We start from the raw sequence: 17,860 nt of genomic DNA, 5'->3' as shown, positions 1-17,860 counted from the left end.
TTGACTGAGATTATTTTCTAAAACGATTAAAAATCTGTTTGAAGAACATTATTAAAATATTTCTGTGGTAAACACAGTCATTCACTCACTCACCCACCTATAGTCATTCACTCCCTCACCTATGGTCATTCACTCGCTCACCTATAGTCATTCACTCCCTCACCTATAGTCATTCACTCGCTCAACAACTATAGTCATTCACTCGCTCACCTATAGTCATTCACTCCCTCACCTATAGTCATTCACTCGCTCACCTATAGTCATTCACTCGCTCACCTATAATCATTCCCTCCCTCACCTATAGTCATTCACTCGCTCACCTATAGTCATTCACTGGCTCACCAACTATAGTCATTCACTGGCTCGCCTATAGTCATTCACTCGCTCACCTATAGTCATTCACTCGCTCACCTATAGTCATTCACTCGCTCATCTATAGTCATTCACTCCCTCACTTATAGTTATTCACTCGCTCACCTATAGTCATTCACTCGCTCACCAACTATAGTCATTCACTCGCTCACCTATAGTCATTCACTCGCTCACCTATAATCATTCCCTCCCTCACCTATAGTCATTCACTCGCTCATCTATAGTCATTCACCGGCTCACCAACTATAGTCATTCACTCGCTCACCTATAGTCATTCACTCCCTCACCTATAGTCATTCACTCCCTCACCTATAGTTATTCACTCGCTCACCTATAGTCATTCACTCGCTCACCAACTATAGTCATTCACTCGCTCACCTATAGTCATTCACTCGCTCACCTATAATCATTCCCTCCCTCACCTATAGTCATTCACTCGCTCACCTATAGTCATTCACTGGCTCACCAACTATAGTCATTCACTCGCTCGCCTATAGTCATTCACTCGCTCACCTATAGTCATTCACTCGCTCACCTATAATCATTCCCTCCCTCACCTATAGTCATTCACTCGCTCGCCTATAGTCATTCACTCGCTCACCTATAGTCATGCACTCCCTCACCTATAGTCATTCACTCGCTCACCTATAGTCATTCACTCGCTCACCAACTATAGTCATTCACTCGCTCACCTATAGTCATTCACTCGCTCACCTATAATCATTCCCTCCCTCACCTATAGTCATTCACTCGCTCATCTATAGTCATTCACTCGCTCACCTATAGTCATTCACTGGCTCACCAACTATAGTCATTCACTCGCTCGCCTATAGTCATTCACTCGCTCACCTATAGCCATTCACTCGCTCACCTATAGTCATTAATTCGCTCACCAACTATAGTCATTCACTCGCTCAGCTATAATCATTCACTCGCTCACAACTATAGTCATTCACTCGCTCACCTATAGTCATTCACTCGCTCACCAACTATAGTCATTCACTCGCTCAGCTATAGTCATTCACTCGCTCACCTATAGTCATTCACTCCCTCACCTATAGTCATTCACTCGCTCACCTATAGTTATTCACTCGCTCACCTATAGTCATTCACTCCCTCACCTATAGTTATTCACTCGCTCACCTATAGTCATTCACTCGCTCACCAACTATAGTCATTCACTCGCTCACCTATAGTCATTCACTCCCTCACCTATAGTTATTCACTCGCTCACCTATGGTCATTCACTCGCTCACCTATAATCATTCCCTCCCTCACCTATAGTCATTCACTCGCTCACCTATAGTCATTCACTGGCTCACCAACTATAGTCATTCACTGGCTCGCCTATAGTCATTCACTCGCTCACCTATAGTCATTCACTCGCTCATCTATAGTCATTCACTCGCTCATCTATAGTCATTCACTCCCTCACTTAGTTATTCACTCGCTCACCTATAGTCATTCACTCGCTCACCAACTATAGTCATTCACTCGCTCACCTATAATCATTCCCTCGCTCATCTATAGTCATTCACTCGCTCACCTATAGTCATTCACTCGCTCACCAACTATAGTCATTCACTCGCTCAGCTATAGTCATTCACTCGCTCACCTATAGTCATTCACTCCCTCACCTATAGTCATTCACTCGCTCACCAACTATAGTCATTCACTCGCTCACCTATAGTCATTCACTCGCTCACCCATCGTCATTCACTCACTCAGCTATAGTCATTCACTCGCTCACCTATAGTCATTCTCTAGCTCACCAACTATAGTCATTCACTCGCTCACCTATAGTCATTCACTCGCTCGCCTGTAGTCATTCACTCGCTCACCAATGTTATTTGTATAGGGCCAAATCATAACATCTGTACATAGACAACATCAAGGAGAGCAGAGAAACACAACAGTTCACACAATGAGCAAACACTTGGCATCAGTGGAGAGAAAAAACTCCTCTTAACAGAAGAAGAAATCTCTGACCAGACTCAGAGATGTGCAGTCATCTGCCTCGAGAGGAGATGGAGGAGAGGTGGGGGACAGAAAGGGGGGAGAGAAAGGACAAGAGGGAGATGAGGTAGAGACAGAAGAGAGAGAGAGACACTAGGAGCAGATACACAACGACTGTATCAAGTTACAAGTTTATACAGTTAATGATATCGACTTTTAATTATAGCACAATAATAATGGTGATGATATGGGTAGCCTCAAAAACTGGATCTGGATCCTGCAACCTGCATGATGAGAATACATACATACTCATACTGCAAGATGAGCGTGCACCACAATAAAATCCCCCAGCAGTCTAGTTCTATAGCAGCATAACCAAGAGCTGGTCCAGGTTTCCCTGAACCAGCACTAACTATAAGCTTTATCAAAAAGGAAAGTTTTAAGTCTAACTTTAAATACAGAGAGAGGCTCCGCCTCCCGAACTGTCATTGGAATCTGGTTCCACAGGAGAGGAGGAGCCTGGTAACTGAATGCTCTGCCTCCCATTCTACTCTTACAGACTCTTGGAACCACAAGTAAACCTGTATTTTGTGACCTAAGTGGTCTATTAGGGTGATAAGGTAAGACTAGATCTTTCAGGTATGAATGGACCTGACCATTAAGTGCTTTGTACGTGAGGAGGAGAATTTTAAATTGAATTCTAAACTGTACGGGGAGCCAGTGTAGAGAAGCTAACACTGGAGTTATATGGTCTCTCTTTCTCGTTCCTGTCAGAACTCGTGCTGCAGCATTTTGAATGAACTGAAGGGTTCTAACAGACTTGTTGGCACATCCTGATAATAAGGAGTTACAGTAATCTAATCTAGATGTAACAAAAGCATGAACTAGTTTTTCAGCATCCTGTAAGGACAGAATGTTTCTAATGTTCATAATGTTCCGCAGGTGGAAGAAGGCTGTTCTGGAAATGAGTTTTATGTGTGAATCAAATGACATTTCCTGGTCAAAAGTAACTCCAATGTTCCTCACAGTGGAACTGGAAGCCAGGGTGATGTCATCTAAAGTGACAATGTGATCGGAAAGTTTTTCTCTGAGGTGTTTAGGGCCGAGTATAAAAGTTTAAAAGAAGAAAGTTACAGGTCATCCAGGACTTAATGTCTCTGAGACATTCCTGGAGTTTCACTTGTTCACCTATAGTCAGTCATTTACTCACTCACCTATAGTCATTCACTCGCTCAACTATAGTCATTCACTCGCTCAACTATAGTCATTCACTCACTCACCTACAGTCATTCACTCGCTCAACTATAGTCATTCACTCGCTCAACTATAGTCATTCACTCGCTCACCTACAGTCATTCACCTATAATCATTCACTCGCTCACCTACAGCCATTCACTCACTCACCTATAATCATTCACTTGCTCACCTATAGTCATTCACTCGCTCAACTATAGTCATTCACTCGCTCACCTACAGTCATTCACTCGCTCAACTATAGTCATTCACTCGCTCACCTACAGTCATTCACTCGCTCACCTACAGTCATTCACTCGCTCACCTATAATCATTCACTTGCTCACCTATAGTCATTCACTCGCTCAACTATAGTCATTCACTCGCTCACCTATAGTCATTCACTCACTCACCTATAATCATTCACTCGCTCACCTACAGTCATTCACTCGCTCACCTACAGTCATTCACTCGTTCAACTATAGTCATTCACTCGCTCGACTATAGTCATTCACTCGCTCACCTACAGTCATTCACTCACTCACCTATAATCATTCACTTGCTCACCAACTATAGTCATTCACTCGCTCAACTATAGTCATTCACTCGCTCACCTATAGTCATTCACTCGCTCAACTATAGTCATTCACTCGCTCACCTACAGTCATTCACTCACTCACCTATAATCATTCACTTGCTCACCTATAGTCATTCACTCGCTCAACTATAGTCATTCACTCGCTCAACTATAGTCATTCACTCGCTCACCTATATTCATTCACTCACTCACCTATAATCATTCACTCGCTCACCTACAGCCATTCACTCACTCACCTATAATCATTCACTTGCTCACCTATAGTCATTCACTCGCTCAACTATAGCTCAGCAGGAAAAAACATCTTCACAGACTGTAACAGAGGTGGTCAGAGGTCACATGGTCCAGGTCAGTTTTTGTCACAGTTTGCTAATGTTAGCATTTACAGCTGTGTGGCTAATGTTTGCTAACTTCCTGTCTGTTGCTGCTGTTAGCATTCACAGTTTCAACAAAAGGCGTAACTGAATCTGTGTTTTTACGTTAAAGTAATGACAGCATGAATGTTTTAGAGGCTAACACGTTAGCAAGCTTACAGCTAGCTGCCCATGTGCTATAAGTGACTTCCTGTTGTTTGTTGGGACTTCCTGTTGTGAGAAGTTTCTCCTCAAAAACCTCCATGTAGGATTCTAAGATGGCCGCCACTCGTACGTTAATTTCACTTCTGTTGTTTTTGTTTCGCAGTAAATCATTCATTCATTCATCACATAGAACTGTTTACTAACCATTCACATATGGTCATATATCACTCACTCACTCACGTTTGTTTGATAAAACTACAACATTAAAGCTTCAGACATTTTGATTTGAAAACAGTTTAAATGTTTTATTTTAAAAATCAGTTCATTCTTTAAACTGTGTGTGTGTGTGATTTTAATCAAGCTTGTGCTGCCACCTGCTGGCTGTTGATGAATGTACAAAGAAATATGAAACATATGAGCGTGTTTACATTCAAACGTGAGATTTAATCATTTCTAAATATCTTTTTTTATGTACATTTGAGTGTAAACCACTGAAGTTCATATATTTACATTTATGTTACTAATACTGTACTATATGATATTAAAATGTAAAAAAGTATTGAGAATTTGTAAAAAAAGAAAAAAAAGAAGATTCAATCATTATCATGACGTCATGATCATGGTAAGTTTAATTTTGCCGCTTAATGAGTTTCATTTAAAATCATTATAATATAATAAGATTATTTGGATAATTGTAAATTCAGCTCAGTTTAACAATATTTTTACTTCTAATAACTTTTTTACATATTTTTAAATGTCTTGATTTTCTTTATCTAAAATAATAATAATGAAGATTTATATGTAGAAAGTTATGTAATGATTTATGGAAAGAAACTCGGTGTTTTCTGATCACATTAATGAAACTTTTATTCACCTCATAATCATCAATATCAAGTTTGTTACAAAACACGTGACGTCATCAACAGAATAAATAAAAACACAGACATCAAAGTGACTTCTGCAGCAAAAACAACACGTTAACACCAAACTCCGTTCAAAAACACTGCAGTTTTCCCGGCTTCACACGTGCGCCCCATGCTGTGCGTCAACATTTAGTTTTTTATGACTCAGAAATGTTTGGTTTGTCTCATTTTAATAAAACCTGATTTAAAAAATGTTATTTGACGAGTGAGGATATTTTTGTATTATTATTATTATTGTTTCCTTATTTCAAAACACTTATTTTGGACCAGTTAAACCCAAACTCAGTTAAAAAATAATCAATTTTCTCACTCATGGTTGTGTGAGTGTTAGCTGTCGCCCTATAGCAGCCATATATTGTTGTTGTTTTCTACGACTCACACATTTGAATGAATCTAATATTTTAATAGATTCAGTCATTTAAACATTTTAGTTGAATTATGGTAAAAAGTTTGACTCTCTTTTGTTTATTTTGGAGCACTTTTTCAAATTAAAACCAAACTCCGTTAAAATAAATCCGAGCCGTTGAATCATTCATGATTGTGTGAGTGCTGTCATCATTTTTAAATGTCTCAGTCAAAGTCTTTTGCTCCGGCTTCACGAGCTCCGGATGCACGCGCGCGCCCCCTGCTGCAGGCCTGCATTTCTCGTGCGGGTCAACTGGTATATTGTTTTTTGTTGTTTTTTTATGACTCACAGAATTTGATTTAATTTAATTTGAACGTAAATCAGTTAAATGTTTTAGTTGAAGAATGATAGTGAAAGTTTTTATTTATTTTGGGACGAATTCTTCCGATTAAAACCAAACTCCGTTTAAGAAATCCGGACTTTTCTCAGTTTTTGAGCAGAATCGCTGGATCCCTCGTTGTTGCGTGTGTGTCGTGATGGTTTTTCAGTGTCTCAGTTAAAGTTCTCTGCTCCGGCTTCACCAGCTCCGGCTTCACCAGCTCCAGCTCCACATGTGCGCCTGCAGCTGCGGCTGCAGCCCCGGGTGCTGCGGCTGCTGTAGGCCCGGCTGCTCGGGACCGTAGGCGGCGTGTAGCAGAGGCGCGTAGGCGCACAGGTTCAGGCTCAGGCCGCTCCTCAGCTGCGCCGCCGCCTCCAGGTCCTGCGCTGTAATCCGCTCGCAGGTCTTCATGTCCCGCATCAGCAGCGGGATGGCGACGCGGCGCGGCGGCGGCAGCAGCTGCAGCGCCTCCAGGCTGCGCTCTGTCCGCGCGCGCTTCATCTTGTAGCGGTGGTTCTGGAACCAGATCTTTACCTGGTTCGGGGTGAGGCGGATCAGACCCGCCAGGTGCTCCCGCTCCGGCGCGGACAGGTAGCGCTGCTGCCGGAAGCGACGTTCCAGCTCGAAGGTCTGCGCTTTGGAGAACAGAACGCGCCGCTTCCGGCCGCGGCTCTTCTGCGTCTCTGCGCCTGCGCAGTCCCGCTCTGCGTCCGCGAGGGATTTAGGCTCGGACCGGGACTTTAAGGGGAGACCGTGTACTGTGGGGTGAGATGAGAAGTAATCTGATTACTCTCCTGAATCCGATCACTGTGGATCAGATCAAACTTTATGGTTAAAAGCTCCACAAACAACAACACATTATTTAAATAAGTGTAAAAATAGACTTTAGCCATTTTACGCGCGGGTGTGCGTGTCCGCGCGTGTCCGTGCGTGGACAGTGATGATGAGCTCATGGTCTGAGGTCACTTTTATTTCCTTAATTAGGGAAAACTAGAGATAATTGTCATATATTTTCAGATAATATTAATATTATTATTATAGCTCAAAGTCTCTCAGAATAATCGTTAATCTCTAATCAGAATAATCTCCACTGACAAAACATAGTAAAGAAACACAAAGCGTCTGATTGTGTTTAACAATTGAAAAGAACTCGATAAACAATATTACAGTTCTAAATTGTCTCCATAAAAGGAGGAAAAAATTTACTTTATCCATTTTACGCGCGTGTCTGTGTGTGTCTGTGCGTGTCTGTGTGTCTCTGTGTGTGTGTCTCTGCGTGTGTCTGTGTGTGTGTCTCTGTTTGTGTCTCTGTGTGTGTGTGTCTGTGTGTCTCTGTGTGTGTATGTGTGTGTGTGTCCCTGTGTGTGTCTCTGCGTGTGTCTCTGTTTGTGTCTCTGTGTGTGTCTCTGTGTGTGTCTCTGTGTGTGTATGTGTGTGTGTGTCCCTGTGTGTGTCTCTGCGTGTGTCTGTGTGTGTGTGTCTCCGTGTGTGTGTCTGTTTGGACACAGCGATGATGACCTGATGTCTGAGGTCATTTTTCTAAACTTTAATCATGAATCTGAATATTTCGTAAATATCGTAACAGTTTTTACGCGCGAGTTTTCTGTGAGTTTTTATCTTAAATCTTTTTTTTAAAAAGGCTTAAACGTCCTCACAGGAGAAGTTGATGTTCCCGCGGCTCCACCTGCTGAGGCCGCCGGTAAATCCCAGTGTCTGCTGCGGTGTCTCCGCGCCTGGAGCCTCGGTGTCCTCCTCCTCCGTCTCCTCGGTCCCTGACCCGGCACCGCAGCGGCTCGCCGGGTCAGGCAGGTCCAGGAGGTCCCGAACTGAAAATCCCGTTTTTGTGTTTGTGCCAAAAGACATGATGAAGAAAGACAGAGACAGAGAGAGAGAGACAGCAGCGGGCCGTTAAAGAGCTGAACACAGCGGAGGGTTCGAGTCCATGAATGTCCGGTAAACCGGAGCAGCTCACACTGGACCGGAGAGAGAGGAGCGCGCGCCCTGTGTCCTTTAAACACGTGCGTGTGTGTGTGTGTGTGTGTGTGTGTGAGTGTGTGTATGTGTGTGTGTGTGTGGGCGGGTCCCGGGAGTCTAGAGAAAAAAACATCATGAAGAAATAAATGTTTAATGATGGAGGATTAAACACTCGCGCGCGCGCTCTCTCTCTCTCTCTCTCTCTCACACACACACACACACACACACACACACACACACACACACACACACACACACACACACACACACACACACACACACACACACACACACACAGGATCAGAGGTTTCATGTCACTAATACAAAAATAGAAAATAAACGAAACGAAAGTCCACGGTTTAAAACATGCGATGAAAAACAATAACAACATTAAACATAGTTAACAATTCATAATGAAAATGTGACAATAGAAGCAAAAACATTTTTTATTTAAGCAAATACATATAAAACATTAACAGATTTAACAAAACATGACACAAAAAACAGCAGCGTTTAAAAATAACTGCACATTATATTTGTTTAAGTTTAAATAAGATTAATAATTAAATGATTAAGAAAGTCTTTTTTTACAACAATAAAAAATGTCAACACATAGAAGCAATTGATGTAAAATAATTCAGAATTAAATAAAAGAACGAAGAAAAATACAAAACATTTTTGAAATATGAACAGAAATGACATCAGGTTATTTATAATTAGTCCAAATATTTAAATGAAACGGGTGAATAAAAGAAACGGCTCACTTTTATGAATAATTATTATATTATTATTATTATTATATTATTTTACAGCAGAAACACATGATTATTAAAACTTTGATTGACTAAAAATCAGGAAAGTATTAAAAATTAAACATTCTTCGCTGCTGATGAACAAAAAATATTTTTATATCCTTATAAAACCAGATCATTTATGTACTGTTTTTTTGTACTTTATGTATATATGTGTGTGTGTCTATGTGTGTATCTATATATATACATATATATGTATATATGTATATATATCTTTAGATATATATATATCTTTAGATATATATAGAGAGCGAGAGAGAGCGAGAGAGAGAGCAGCTTGTCTACCCTGAGCTCACACTGCCCCCTGCTGTCTGACAGAGGAACTGCATGTAGACGCCAAAAACTAAATCTGAAAAACAAAAAAAAAATGTTTTCATTGTACATTTTCATGAGTTGGTAAAACATTATTTAATCTTATATTTTTTAGTTTTTATTTTCTATACATTCCTAGTTTTACATTTCTTTTTCCAATAATGGACATATTATGTGTAAAAAAAAAGCACTTACTTGTACGACGCACTTATGACGAGCACTTTATAGTGTAGCTTACTTGAAGCACTTACTTAATTCTAGCTCTTGTTTGTGTTTAAATCCACTTATTGTAAGTCTGCTAAATGACATGTAATGTAACATATTTAGATTTTTTTTTGGGAAAACTGAATGAACATTTTCAGTAAGTTTGTGAATTATTGGAAAATATGGATTTGTATTTGAGTTGTTTGGACAAACGTTGAATGAATAATACTAATCATTTATTCTCAGTTATAAATCTATGATTCATTTATTAACAGATAAATTAAAGGCCTGTAAAATTAAAAAGTGATTTATTTAGGTATTTAGTGAAATGATGTTTCCAGGAATAAAGAGAAAGAGTAATGTAGGGATTAGGCCATCAGGGGGCAGCATTGTATTAAAAATAAGATGGTTTCATTTACTTTTTAAATGGGTCAAAGAAACGAAGAGATCTGAAAAACTAAAAAACGGATCGACTAAAAAGTCAATCCGTTTATATTCATTTTTATATTGACTCAACTTTGAATGCTTTTTTAAGTATTTTATTCCTCAATCTTTAAAGAGATTTGTGCAGGACTGTGGTCGTTTGAAATAAAGTTTTGTGACACTTTTTTAAATTTTCAATAATCTCATAAATGTTTTCAGATTAAAATGTAAAAAACTCAGATTTACATTCACACGTCACTTTAAAACAGTTTTATTTGCTTTTTATGACAGAATTAACTCACAGAAACAAACGCCTTTAAATATTAAGGTTTTTTTTACTCCAGTTTAAAGCAACAACGCGATACAGAGACTATCAAAATAAAAGTCCACACAATTTTACATCTGTCACTGCCGCTGCTGCTGTGTCACTTTATTATTGTTGTGACAGTTTTCAAACCTCCCTGAGGTCCATTGTGCAAATACTGGCTCCACAAACGATAAATAAACAGAAAAACAACGACTCAGAAACGTACGCTGTTTAGATTCGAAGCAGGGGACGACAGCTCTGCGAGCAGCTCTGCGGTCATTTCCCAGCATGCACCTTGGGACGACTACAGCTGCGACAGGAAAACTTGTTACGACGTGAGAATCATTTTTCTCACGTTTTAATAAATTAACTTTCACGCAAACGGATTCAGCTCAAATCTCCGCAGACTAAACCGCGTTTACAGTGTTTCGACGAGACGATCGCGATCTCTGTCGCAATTTCCCTCCATCCTAATTCTTTTACCATGAATCACTAACTAGCATTTCCGTTGCCTAGCAACTCAGTTCTCTGGACTCCTCCCCATTGAACATCAATCACTAAGAGTTCGCAGTTGTTTACTTTTTTCACCAGACTCATTTGTTTCCCCTCTGTCTTTCATTCTTTGTTTTTACGATGATGTAATGAAAAATGGTTGCCTAGCAACCATTTTGTCTTTTTTTTTTTGTTTGAATAAAAAAAAAAAAACGAGATCACAAATCCCATTTAAAGGCACTAAAAATAAAAGGAGAGGTTTTTGGTCATGCAGGACGAGGACATGCACTTGCGATGTTTTCTCACGTGCGATGAGCTCGACTGGTTACGTTACTACGTCGCGATGTCTGTCTTCTTCCTCTACGGCAGTTTAACGTCAGCTGGTGTCCACGATGTCGCCGTCGTCAAGCCACTAAATCACACGGTGCGACAAAAACACGAACTCTCACAGGAGCACTAACATGAAACGGCGTGAGTGTAAATGTTAGACGTCGACTGAAGCTACTTTTAAAATTCACTTTGGCATAAAAGAAGAAGACACGTTAGCGTGGATAGAGAGTGTTAAATGATCACGTGACTACATGAAGGACAAGACGCTGCTGTCGCGGCTGCGTGGCCAGCAGGGGGCGCTCAGTTGGAGATGTCGGCGCTGTTGTTGCGGTTGCCGTACTTGTGGTGGATGAGGAGCAGGACGATGCCCAGGAAGAAGCAGACAGAGCCCACGGTGATGTAGGCGATGCCCAGGAACGGGTTCTTCCCTCCCATCCAGGAGATGGTGCTCAAGATCATCCGCTTCCTGCCCTCGAAGCTGCGGACGGGGAAATCTGAAGGTTCAGCAAGTTAAGGACAAAACTGGAAAACCTGCCGAGTCATGAGAGTCAGGATTATCCTCACCACAATAATTGCGATATTATCACAATATTTAAGCCCCAATATTATCACAATACTTAAGCCACGATATTATCGCGATACTTAAGTCACAATATTATCACGCTACTTAAACCCCGATACTATCACGATACTTAAGTCACAATATTATCACGACACTTAAAGCTCCCATAGCCCGGAAGTGCCAATTCACGCTGCATTTTTGTGTGTATCTGTGTCATGACCTCGTCTATGAAGCCCTAAAAGTCCATAACAATCAGTTCAGTCACTGCTCAGAGTGCAGGGTTTGATTGTTTTCCTGAGCTCTATGAAGAGGAACGGCACTTCCGTTGACTAGTTACGTCACTGGTGAATTTCACCACTCCTCTGAACAGCAGCGCCTCCTAGTCTGTGCACTAGAGTCCGGACAAATCCGGGGACGTACTTTCAACCATAGAAGAAGAAGAACTACTCTCGTTGTAGCTGCTGAGCTCCTTACAAGAAGAAGAGTAGTTCTTCTTCAATATAAAGCAGGACACAGCACCAAACTTCACCTAAAGGAAGGAGCAGTGCCAACAATACGTATATAACTGTCTTTGTGTGCTTGTTTTGTCATTAACATTAGCGATAGCCGGCTACACGCTAAGCTACAGGCTACGCTGGTGTTTCATTTGCATGTGTGTTTATCATCTCGGTAACCACAACGTTATCCAAGCTCCAGGCGTCCTGCAGCAGTCTTTCACTGTCACAGTGTCTTCTGACTCTGGCTCAGACTCTGGATCAAAGAGAGACCATGCTATGGCCGCTTTAAGCCACGATATTATCCCGATACTTAAGTCACGATATTATCACGATACTTAAGTCACGATATTATCACGATACTTAAGTCACGATATTATCCCGATACTTAAGTCACAATATTATCACGATACTTAAGTCACGATATTATCCCGATACTTAAGTCACGATATTATTACTATACTTAAGTCACAATATTATCACGATACTTAAGTCACAATATTATTACGATACTTAAGTCACGATATTATCACGATACTTAAGTCACGATATTATCCCGATACTTAAGTCACGATATTATTACTATACTTAAGTCACAATATTATCACGATACTTAAGTCACAATATTATCACGATACTTAAGCCACGATATTATCACGATACTTAAGTCACGATATTATCAAAATAATTAAATCACAATATATTTTTGCAATATTAAAGTCACGATACGATAACGATATTTAAGTCTCGAAATCACGATATTTAAGTCAAAAGCCGATATTATCATGATATTTAAGCCTCTCATGAGCGTCATGATAATCAGGCCGTCTGGATTTATTTAGATTTTATGGCATAAAATGTTTTGCTCCATATCTTGCAGTAACTCAAGCATTTATAACCAACATGATATTTAGTGACGGTATCGCTCTGGATCAGATATCGTAGAAGATAAAACCTTCCTACATATCAATATGAATAAACATTAAAAGTGTTTTAGCTGAGTCATGTTGGAGGATACTGTAGACGACCTCCAGCGTGTAGTTTCCTCGCTGCAGGGTCGGCACCATGTTGTCCTTCTTGTTGATGATGCGGTAGAGTTTGCGGAAGGTGGGCAGAGCCGCGGTGCGCATCCACACGATGAAGTCCTCATTGATGAAGCCGTTGTTCAGGGGGTCGGAGTCCAGCTCGTAGACGGGCCGGCGCCAGTTCACCGGCTTTGACGTTCCTGAAACACAGACACGCCCAAGTCCATTTCATTCACTGTCAGTTACAAGTCGACGATGTCTTTAAGAACATGTTCACGTCGTTGTAAACGTTTGTAAACCACTCACTCTCCCACACCAAAGCCCATAGAGAAATTCAGTGATTTTAGCTCACGGGGACACAGGAGCTGCTGGTCTACTGCTGCCTCGTGTGGTCACTTTGTGTCACTGAAGTAAATCTGAGTGAAGGATTTTAAAAGCCGAATTTTACAAAATAGTACATTTGAACTTAGTGATGGAGGCAGCAGTGGATCAACAACTCCTCACGCTATGGTGTTTGGTGTGGGAGAGTGAGTGGTTTACAAACTCCTCATGCTCAAGTAAAAATTATCCTTTTTTGGCATTTAATTTTTTTAATTACAGACTTTGATGATGACATTTCTAACATTTCTGTGGCTTAAGTCTGACATTTTATTCTGTTTTTGTTTTCGTCGACAACAAATTCCATTAAAACGAGACCAAATACCACGAGTGTGGTGATTTGTTTGTCGACACTTCCTGACGCCGTGTGTGGCTCTCAGCTCGCCGACTCCTGCTGAGGACGCAAATCTTTAAAGAACTGTCGTCTTTACCCAAACAACGGAGAACATAAACATGTGCTGCTTCAGTTAGGACTTCAGACGCGTACACACCTTGGAAAACTGCCGTAAGGTTTTGGTTTTCTCCCGGGTTCCTGAACTTGACGTGTTTGTCCGCCCACCAGGCAATTCCTGTCGCCGTCAGAGGAACCGGAACCTTTGTGCCGTTGGGGTGGTAAAAAAGCTCCAGTGTGTCTGCGACAGATGTAAAGATGAGGATCATTAACAATATTATTATTATAATAATAATAATAATAATAATAATAAAAATAATAATAATAAATAAGGAGATGAAGTTGCTTTAGTGAAGGAAACCTTCTCACCGTTGAACATGCTGTTGGCGATGGCGCCACACGGTGCGATGGGCTTGTTGTCGTGATAAGCGTACGGCTCACATTCCTTACTGGGTAACTGTGAATGACATTAAAGATTAAAAGACGCCACCTTCTGGTCACAGTGAAAGCTGCAGCCAAAACCACTAAATGTTCAAAATGGACATAATGTCTGTGTTTTAAATGTTTGAAGCGAATGTGGAAGCATTTAAAAGGGTGCATTCTCTTACATGTCCACCAGGGGGCGACTGATTCTAACTCTCTCTTCGTTTTATAATGTCAGTAAACATTTTCCAGAGGAGTTCGAGTTTCCGCTCTTTTTCAACACTATGTGACGTCCATTTTGTGAATAATGGACCCATTTAGAGTCAATAAAGACCTAAAAGAGATGGTACGGCTAGAACGGAACCATTTTGGGGTTCACTATGATTGACAGCTCGTTTCATTCAAACGTTGTATGGTTTTGGGCAGAAGTGAGCGAGTTCTCAGTCAGGCTCCGCCCCCAAACGTCCAAATATGGTTCTGGTTTCAAAAAACCAACAGCAGCACTCATCTGTGGACCACGGTGGAAACAATAAATCCAGCACTGATTTTTTTTGAATACTTTCTAGTTTCTATGATTTTTCAGCTTCCAAATTGGGTTTAGAGTAATTGGTTATCAAGAGTGGACGACTGATTTAGTAATCAATGAATTTTTTCACCTCACTGACTCGAAACACGAGAAAAGGAGAGAAGTCTCCTGCTTTGTTCTTAGACCTCAGCAGATGCGGATTCATGCAAACGTTGTTCTGTTGCTTTTTTCCGGGTTGTTTGTTAAAAGCTTCAGACGATCAGTAGGTTTAATGTTGCTGTAAAAGCTGTTTGTGCAGCAGCAGATGATGCATTTACTGATTTAATGTGGCGATTCCTCCAGAGACAGAGACATAAAGTCAAAGCAGATCTTCACTGAATGAACCGTTTCAGGTTAGGACACCTTTCCACTAACGCTTCGATGATGACGTTTAGTTTTCAGACCTGGAGCGAGTTGACGTCTCCGTTCAGCTGGCTGTCGTCTCTCGACTTGACGTAGCGACGGTGGTTCTGGTAGAAGTTGGAGAGGCCGTAATACATGAAGACGTTGTTCTGTGGATTCAGATTAAAAACAGTTTGTTTGTGATGCAGAAACTAGCGACTGTCTCCGTGTGTATCGCTGCGACGCGCTGACCTCGTACGACTGCTCCAGGTAGAAGGGGATTGTGCAGGTGCAGGGCCTGGTGCTGTTCCAGCTGAAGTTCTGTGAGCAGTTGAAGCAGGGACTGGACATGTCCACGCCTGTGTAATCAATCTGTCACACAGAGACAAGTCCAACAACCGTTACAGCAAGAAAAGACAGAAAACAACACTGGAAGTAAGCTTCTTTTGAATCTGCAAATCATTTAATCCATCTAAAAGTCAAAGATACTAAATTAATGTCGTGTGCGATGGTGAAAAAAAATCATTAAATCTTCACATTTTATCATTGGGAGCATCATTTTCAGGGAGATAATTGTGCATGAAAGTGTTTAATAGACATTTTGTCAAAGCAGAAAGAAATGAACATCATATACAAGTATATATTCATTTGATACGAGTCACATTATTCATTTTTAAAAACGCTTTTATTTACCAATTCACTGTGTAAAAATGTACACGTAAACACAGGACATACACGAGCAAAGTTATTAAACTAAGAAGAAGAAGAACTTTATAATTAAATAAACCTGTTTGGGTGCATTTTATTTGTGTGAGGTTTTGAGTGACACACATAGAAATAAATATAAACGAAACAAAAACACAACTTGCATTAGGATTTATGGTATTAACTCATCCTAATGTCCATCGCTTGTAACATGTTTCAATGTTTAAAACATGTATGCCGAATTTTAGAGATGGACATTGACGTCACAGAAATACCTGTGAAATTGGACGAAATTCGTAAAACACCGTAAATACAGGACCGTTTTATTCTAAAATCCACTTAAGCGAACGGGATTTGGTTCAAGTGACCAGAGAAGTGAATCGCAGCTTGATTCAGTGAAGAACAGGATGATTATTGATGATTAGTTTTACTTTTAAACATTTACAATGTGACACAGTAAATAAATAAATAAATAAATAGACCAGCGTCACCTCAAACTCCTTGATGTTGTTGGAGGTGACGTAGAGGCCGATGCCGATGGGGATGAAGATGAGTCCGATGATGAAGAAGGCGGGCAGCACGGTGCCCGCGGTCAGGATGGGCTGCCACGCCGGGAGTCTCTGCTGTTTGAAGGCCGTGTTTTCGGGCTTCTTGCTCCGCAGGGCTCCGCCGCCGGGCCCGCTCACACTAATGTGTCCGTCCTCGTCTTTAGCGTTGTAACTGGACGCCATCATGACTGCGGCTGCTGCTGAAGATGATGCTGCTGCTAGCGTTAGCCTGCTAACACAGTTAACTGCTCGCTGTCACCGACTTTATATTAATTAAAAACGCTCCAAACTGAGCGCGTTCACGGATGACGACGGATGGCTTCTGTTTATAAATAACACGGACGACGTCACGTCATATGCGTTGTTTAAACCCAACTGGCGATGTATTCCATATTTAAGTGCTCTACGTCCTAGCTGCGAGCCTAGCTACGGCTGCTCCTTCCGGAAGTTTACATCCAGTGTCCGCAACACATGGTGACGTCACTGCTGCGTTTGCTGTTGCCTTCACGGCTGTCGGAAATATCAGTTGATACAGCGATGTATATTTATGATTTAATCGTCATCCACCGCGGTTATTTCAGTCGCTATCTCTTCCCACATTTCTAATCAGATTTTAAAAACTATTACACAGCAACGAATGGTCCTGTCAGCGTATTGGCAGGACTTAATAGTACTTTTTGAAGTATTGCGCTTTCCAGCTATATTTCTCCCATGTGAAATCAAAGGCAACTGCTTGAGTTGAACGCATTGTTAATAAAACAGTGTTTATGAGATCAAAGGTGAAAAAAAGGAACCAAAAAGTGAGTAGAAATGAGAACAGAAGCAAAATATATAGAATAAATGAGACAATATACTGTAAACAATAATGATTTGCATTGTACAATATATTCCAGAGGTCTCAAACCTGTGGTTGCAGTCCCTCAATCTATTTCATGTGGCCCTCAGTTAAAATATCTGTTTTTGATATTTATAAATTAATTTTGCATCATAAATCCTTTTTTAAAATTGTGAACCACATGTATATATGAATACAGTACATAGTACATACTGTATATAATAGTTTTTGTAACTTAAAGGTAGACGTGTGAGCTCTTATTTTGTGCTAACAAATACGTGAGCACTGATTATACATCTTTAATCTCTATTAATCTGAGGAGCGTCTGTCTGTCTGTTAATCATCACGTTTTGTTGACTGGCTTGAAACTTGGTAGGTGACGTACTGAGGGCACCAGTGTGACCTGTGATGAC

General features: G+C 40.8%; 2 protein-coding genes across 2 annotated transcripts; both read right to left on the bottom strand.

Moving 5' to 3' along the window:
* Nucleotides 1-6,535: 6,535 nt before the first annotated feature.
* Nucleotides 6,536-8,195, bottom strand: nkx2.2b (NK2 homeobox 2b). Its single transcript, XM_058613934.1, has 2 exons — nt 7,981-8,195; nt 6,536-7,083 (listed from the first exon to the last, which is right to left on the bottom strand). Exons 1-2 carry the CDS (start codon nt 8,186-8,188, stop codon nt 6,539-6,541), a joined length of 753 nt encoding a protein of 250 aa, XP_058469917.1. The 5' UTR covers nt 8,189-8,195; the 3' UTR covers nt 6,536-6,538.
* Nucleotides 8,196-10,305: 2,110 nt separating this feature from the next.
* Nucleotides 10,306-17,082, bottom strand: LOC131443281 (cell cycle control protein 50A-like). Its single transcript, XM_058612756.1, has 7 exons — nt 16,556-17,082; nt 15,612-15,731; nt 15,422-15,529; nt 14,399-14,486; nt 14,130-14,270; nt 13,254-13,460; nt 10,306-11,673 (listed from the first exon to the last, which is right to left on the bottom strand). The coding sequence occupies exons 1-7, from the start codon at nt 16,796-16,798 to the stop codon at nt 11,480-11,482; spliced, it is 1,101 nt and encodes a 366-aa protein (XP_058468739.1). The 5' UTR covers nt 16,799-17,082; the 3' UTR covers nt 10,306-11,479.
* Nucleotides 17,083-17,860: the final 778 nt, after the last annotated feature.

The sequence above is a fragment of the Solea solea genome, chromosome 17 (assembly GCF_958295425.1).
Source record: "Solea solea chromosome 17, fSolSol10.1, whole genome shotgun sequence".
In the NCBI taxonomy this organism is placed as follows: Eukaryota; Metazoa; Chordata; class Actinopteri; order Pleuronectiformes; family Soleidae; genus Solea; species Solea solea.
The sequence above is the reverse complement of the archived record's forward strand: the minus strand, read 5'-3'. Positions and strand labels throughout refer to the sequence as shown.

Bases quoted from the DNA above. Each gene is read 5' to 3' on its own strand.
- nkx2.2b (XM_058613934.1), bottom strand. From the start codon at position 8,188: ATGTCTTTTGGCACAAACACAAAAACGGGATTTTCAGTTCGGGACCTC. The intron at 7,084-7,980 runs GTGAGGACGTTT...CTCACCCCACAG, and splicing joins CGGGAACATCAACTTCTCCT to TACACGGTCTCCCCTTAAAG.
- LOC131443281 (XM_058612756.1), bottom strand. From the start codon at position 16,798: ATGATGGCGTCCAGTTACAACGCTAAAGACGAGGACGGACACATTAGT. The intron at 14,487-15,421 runs GTCTGAAAACTA...TGTCATTCACAG, and splicing joins GAGACGTCAACTCGCTCCAG to TTACCCAGTAAGGAATGTGA. The intron at 14,271-14,398 runs GTGAGAAGGTTT...CATCTGTCGCAG, and splicing joins CGCCAACAGCATGTTCAACG to ACACACTGGAGCTTTTTTAC.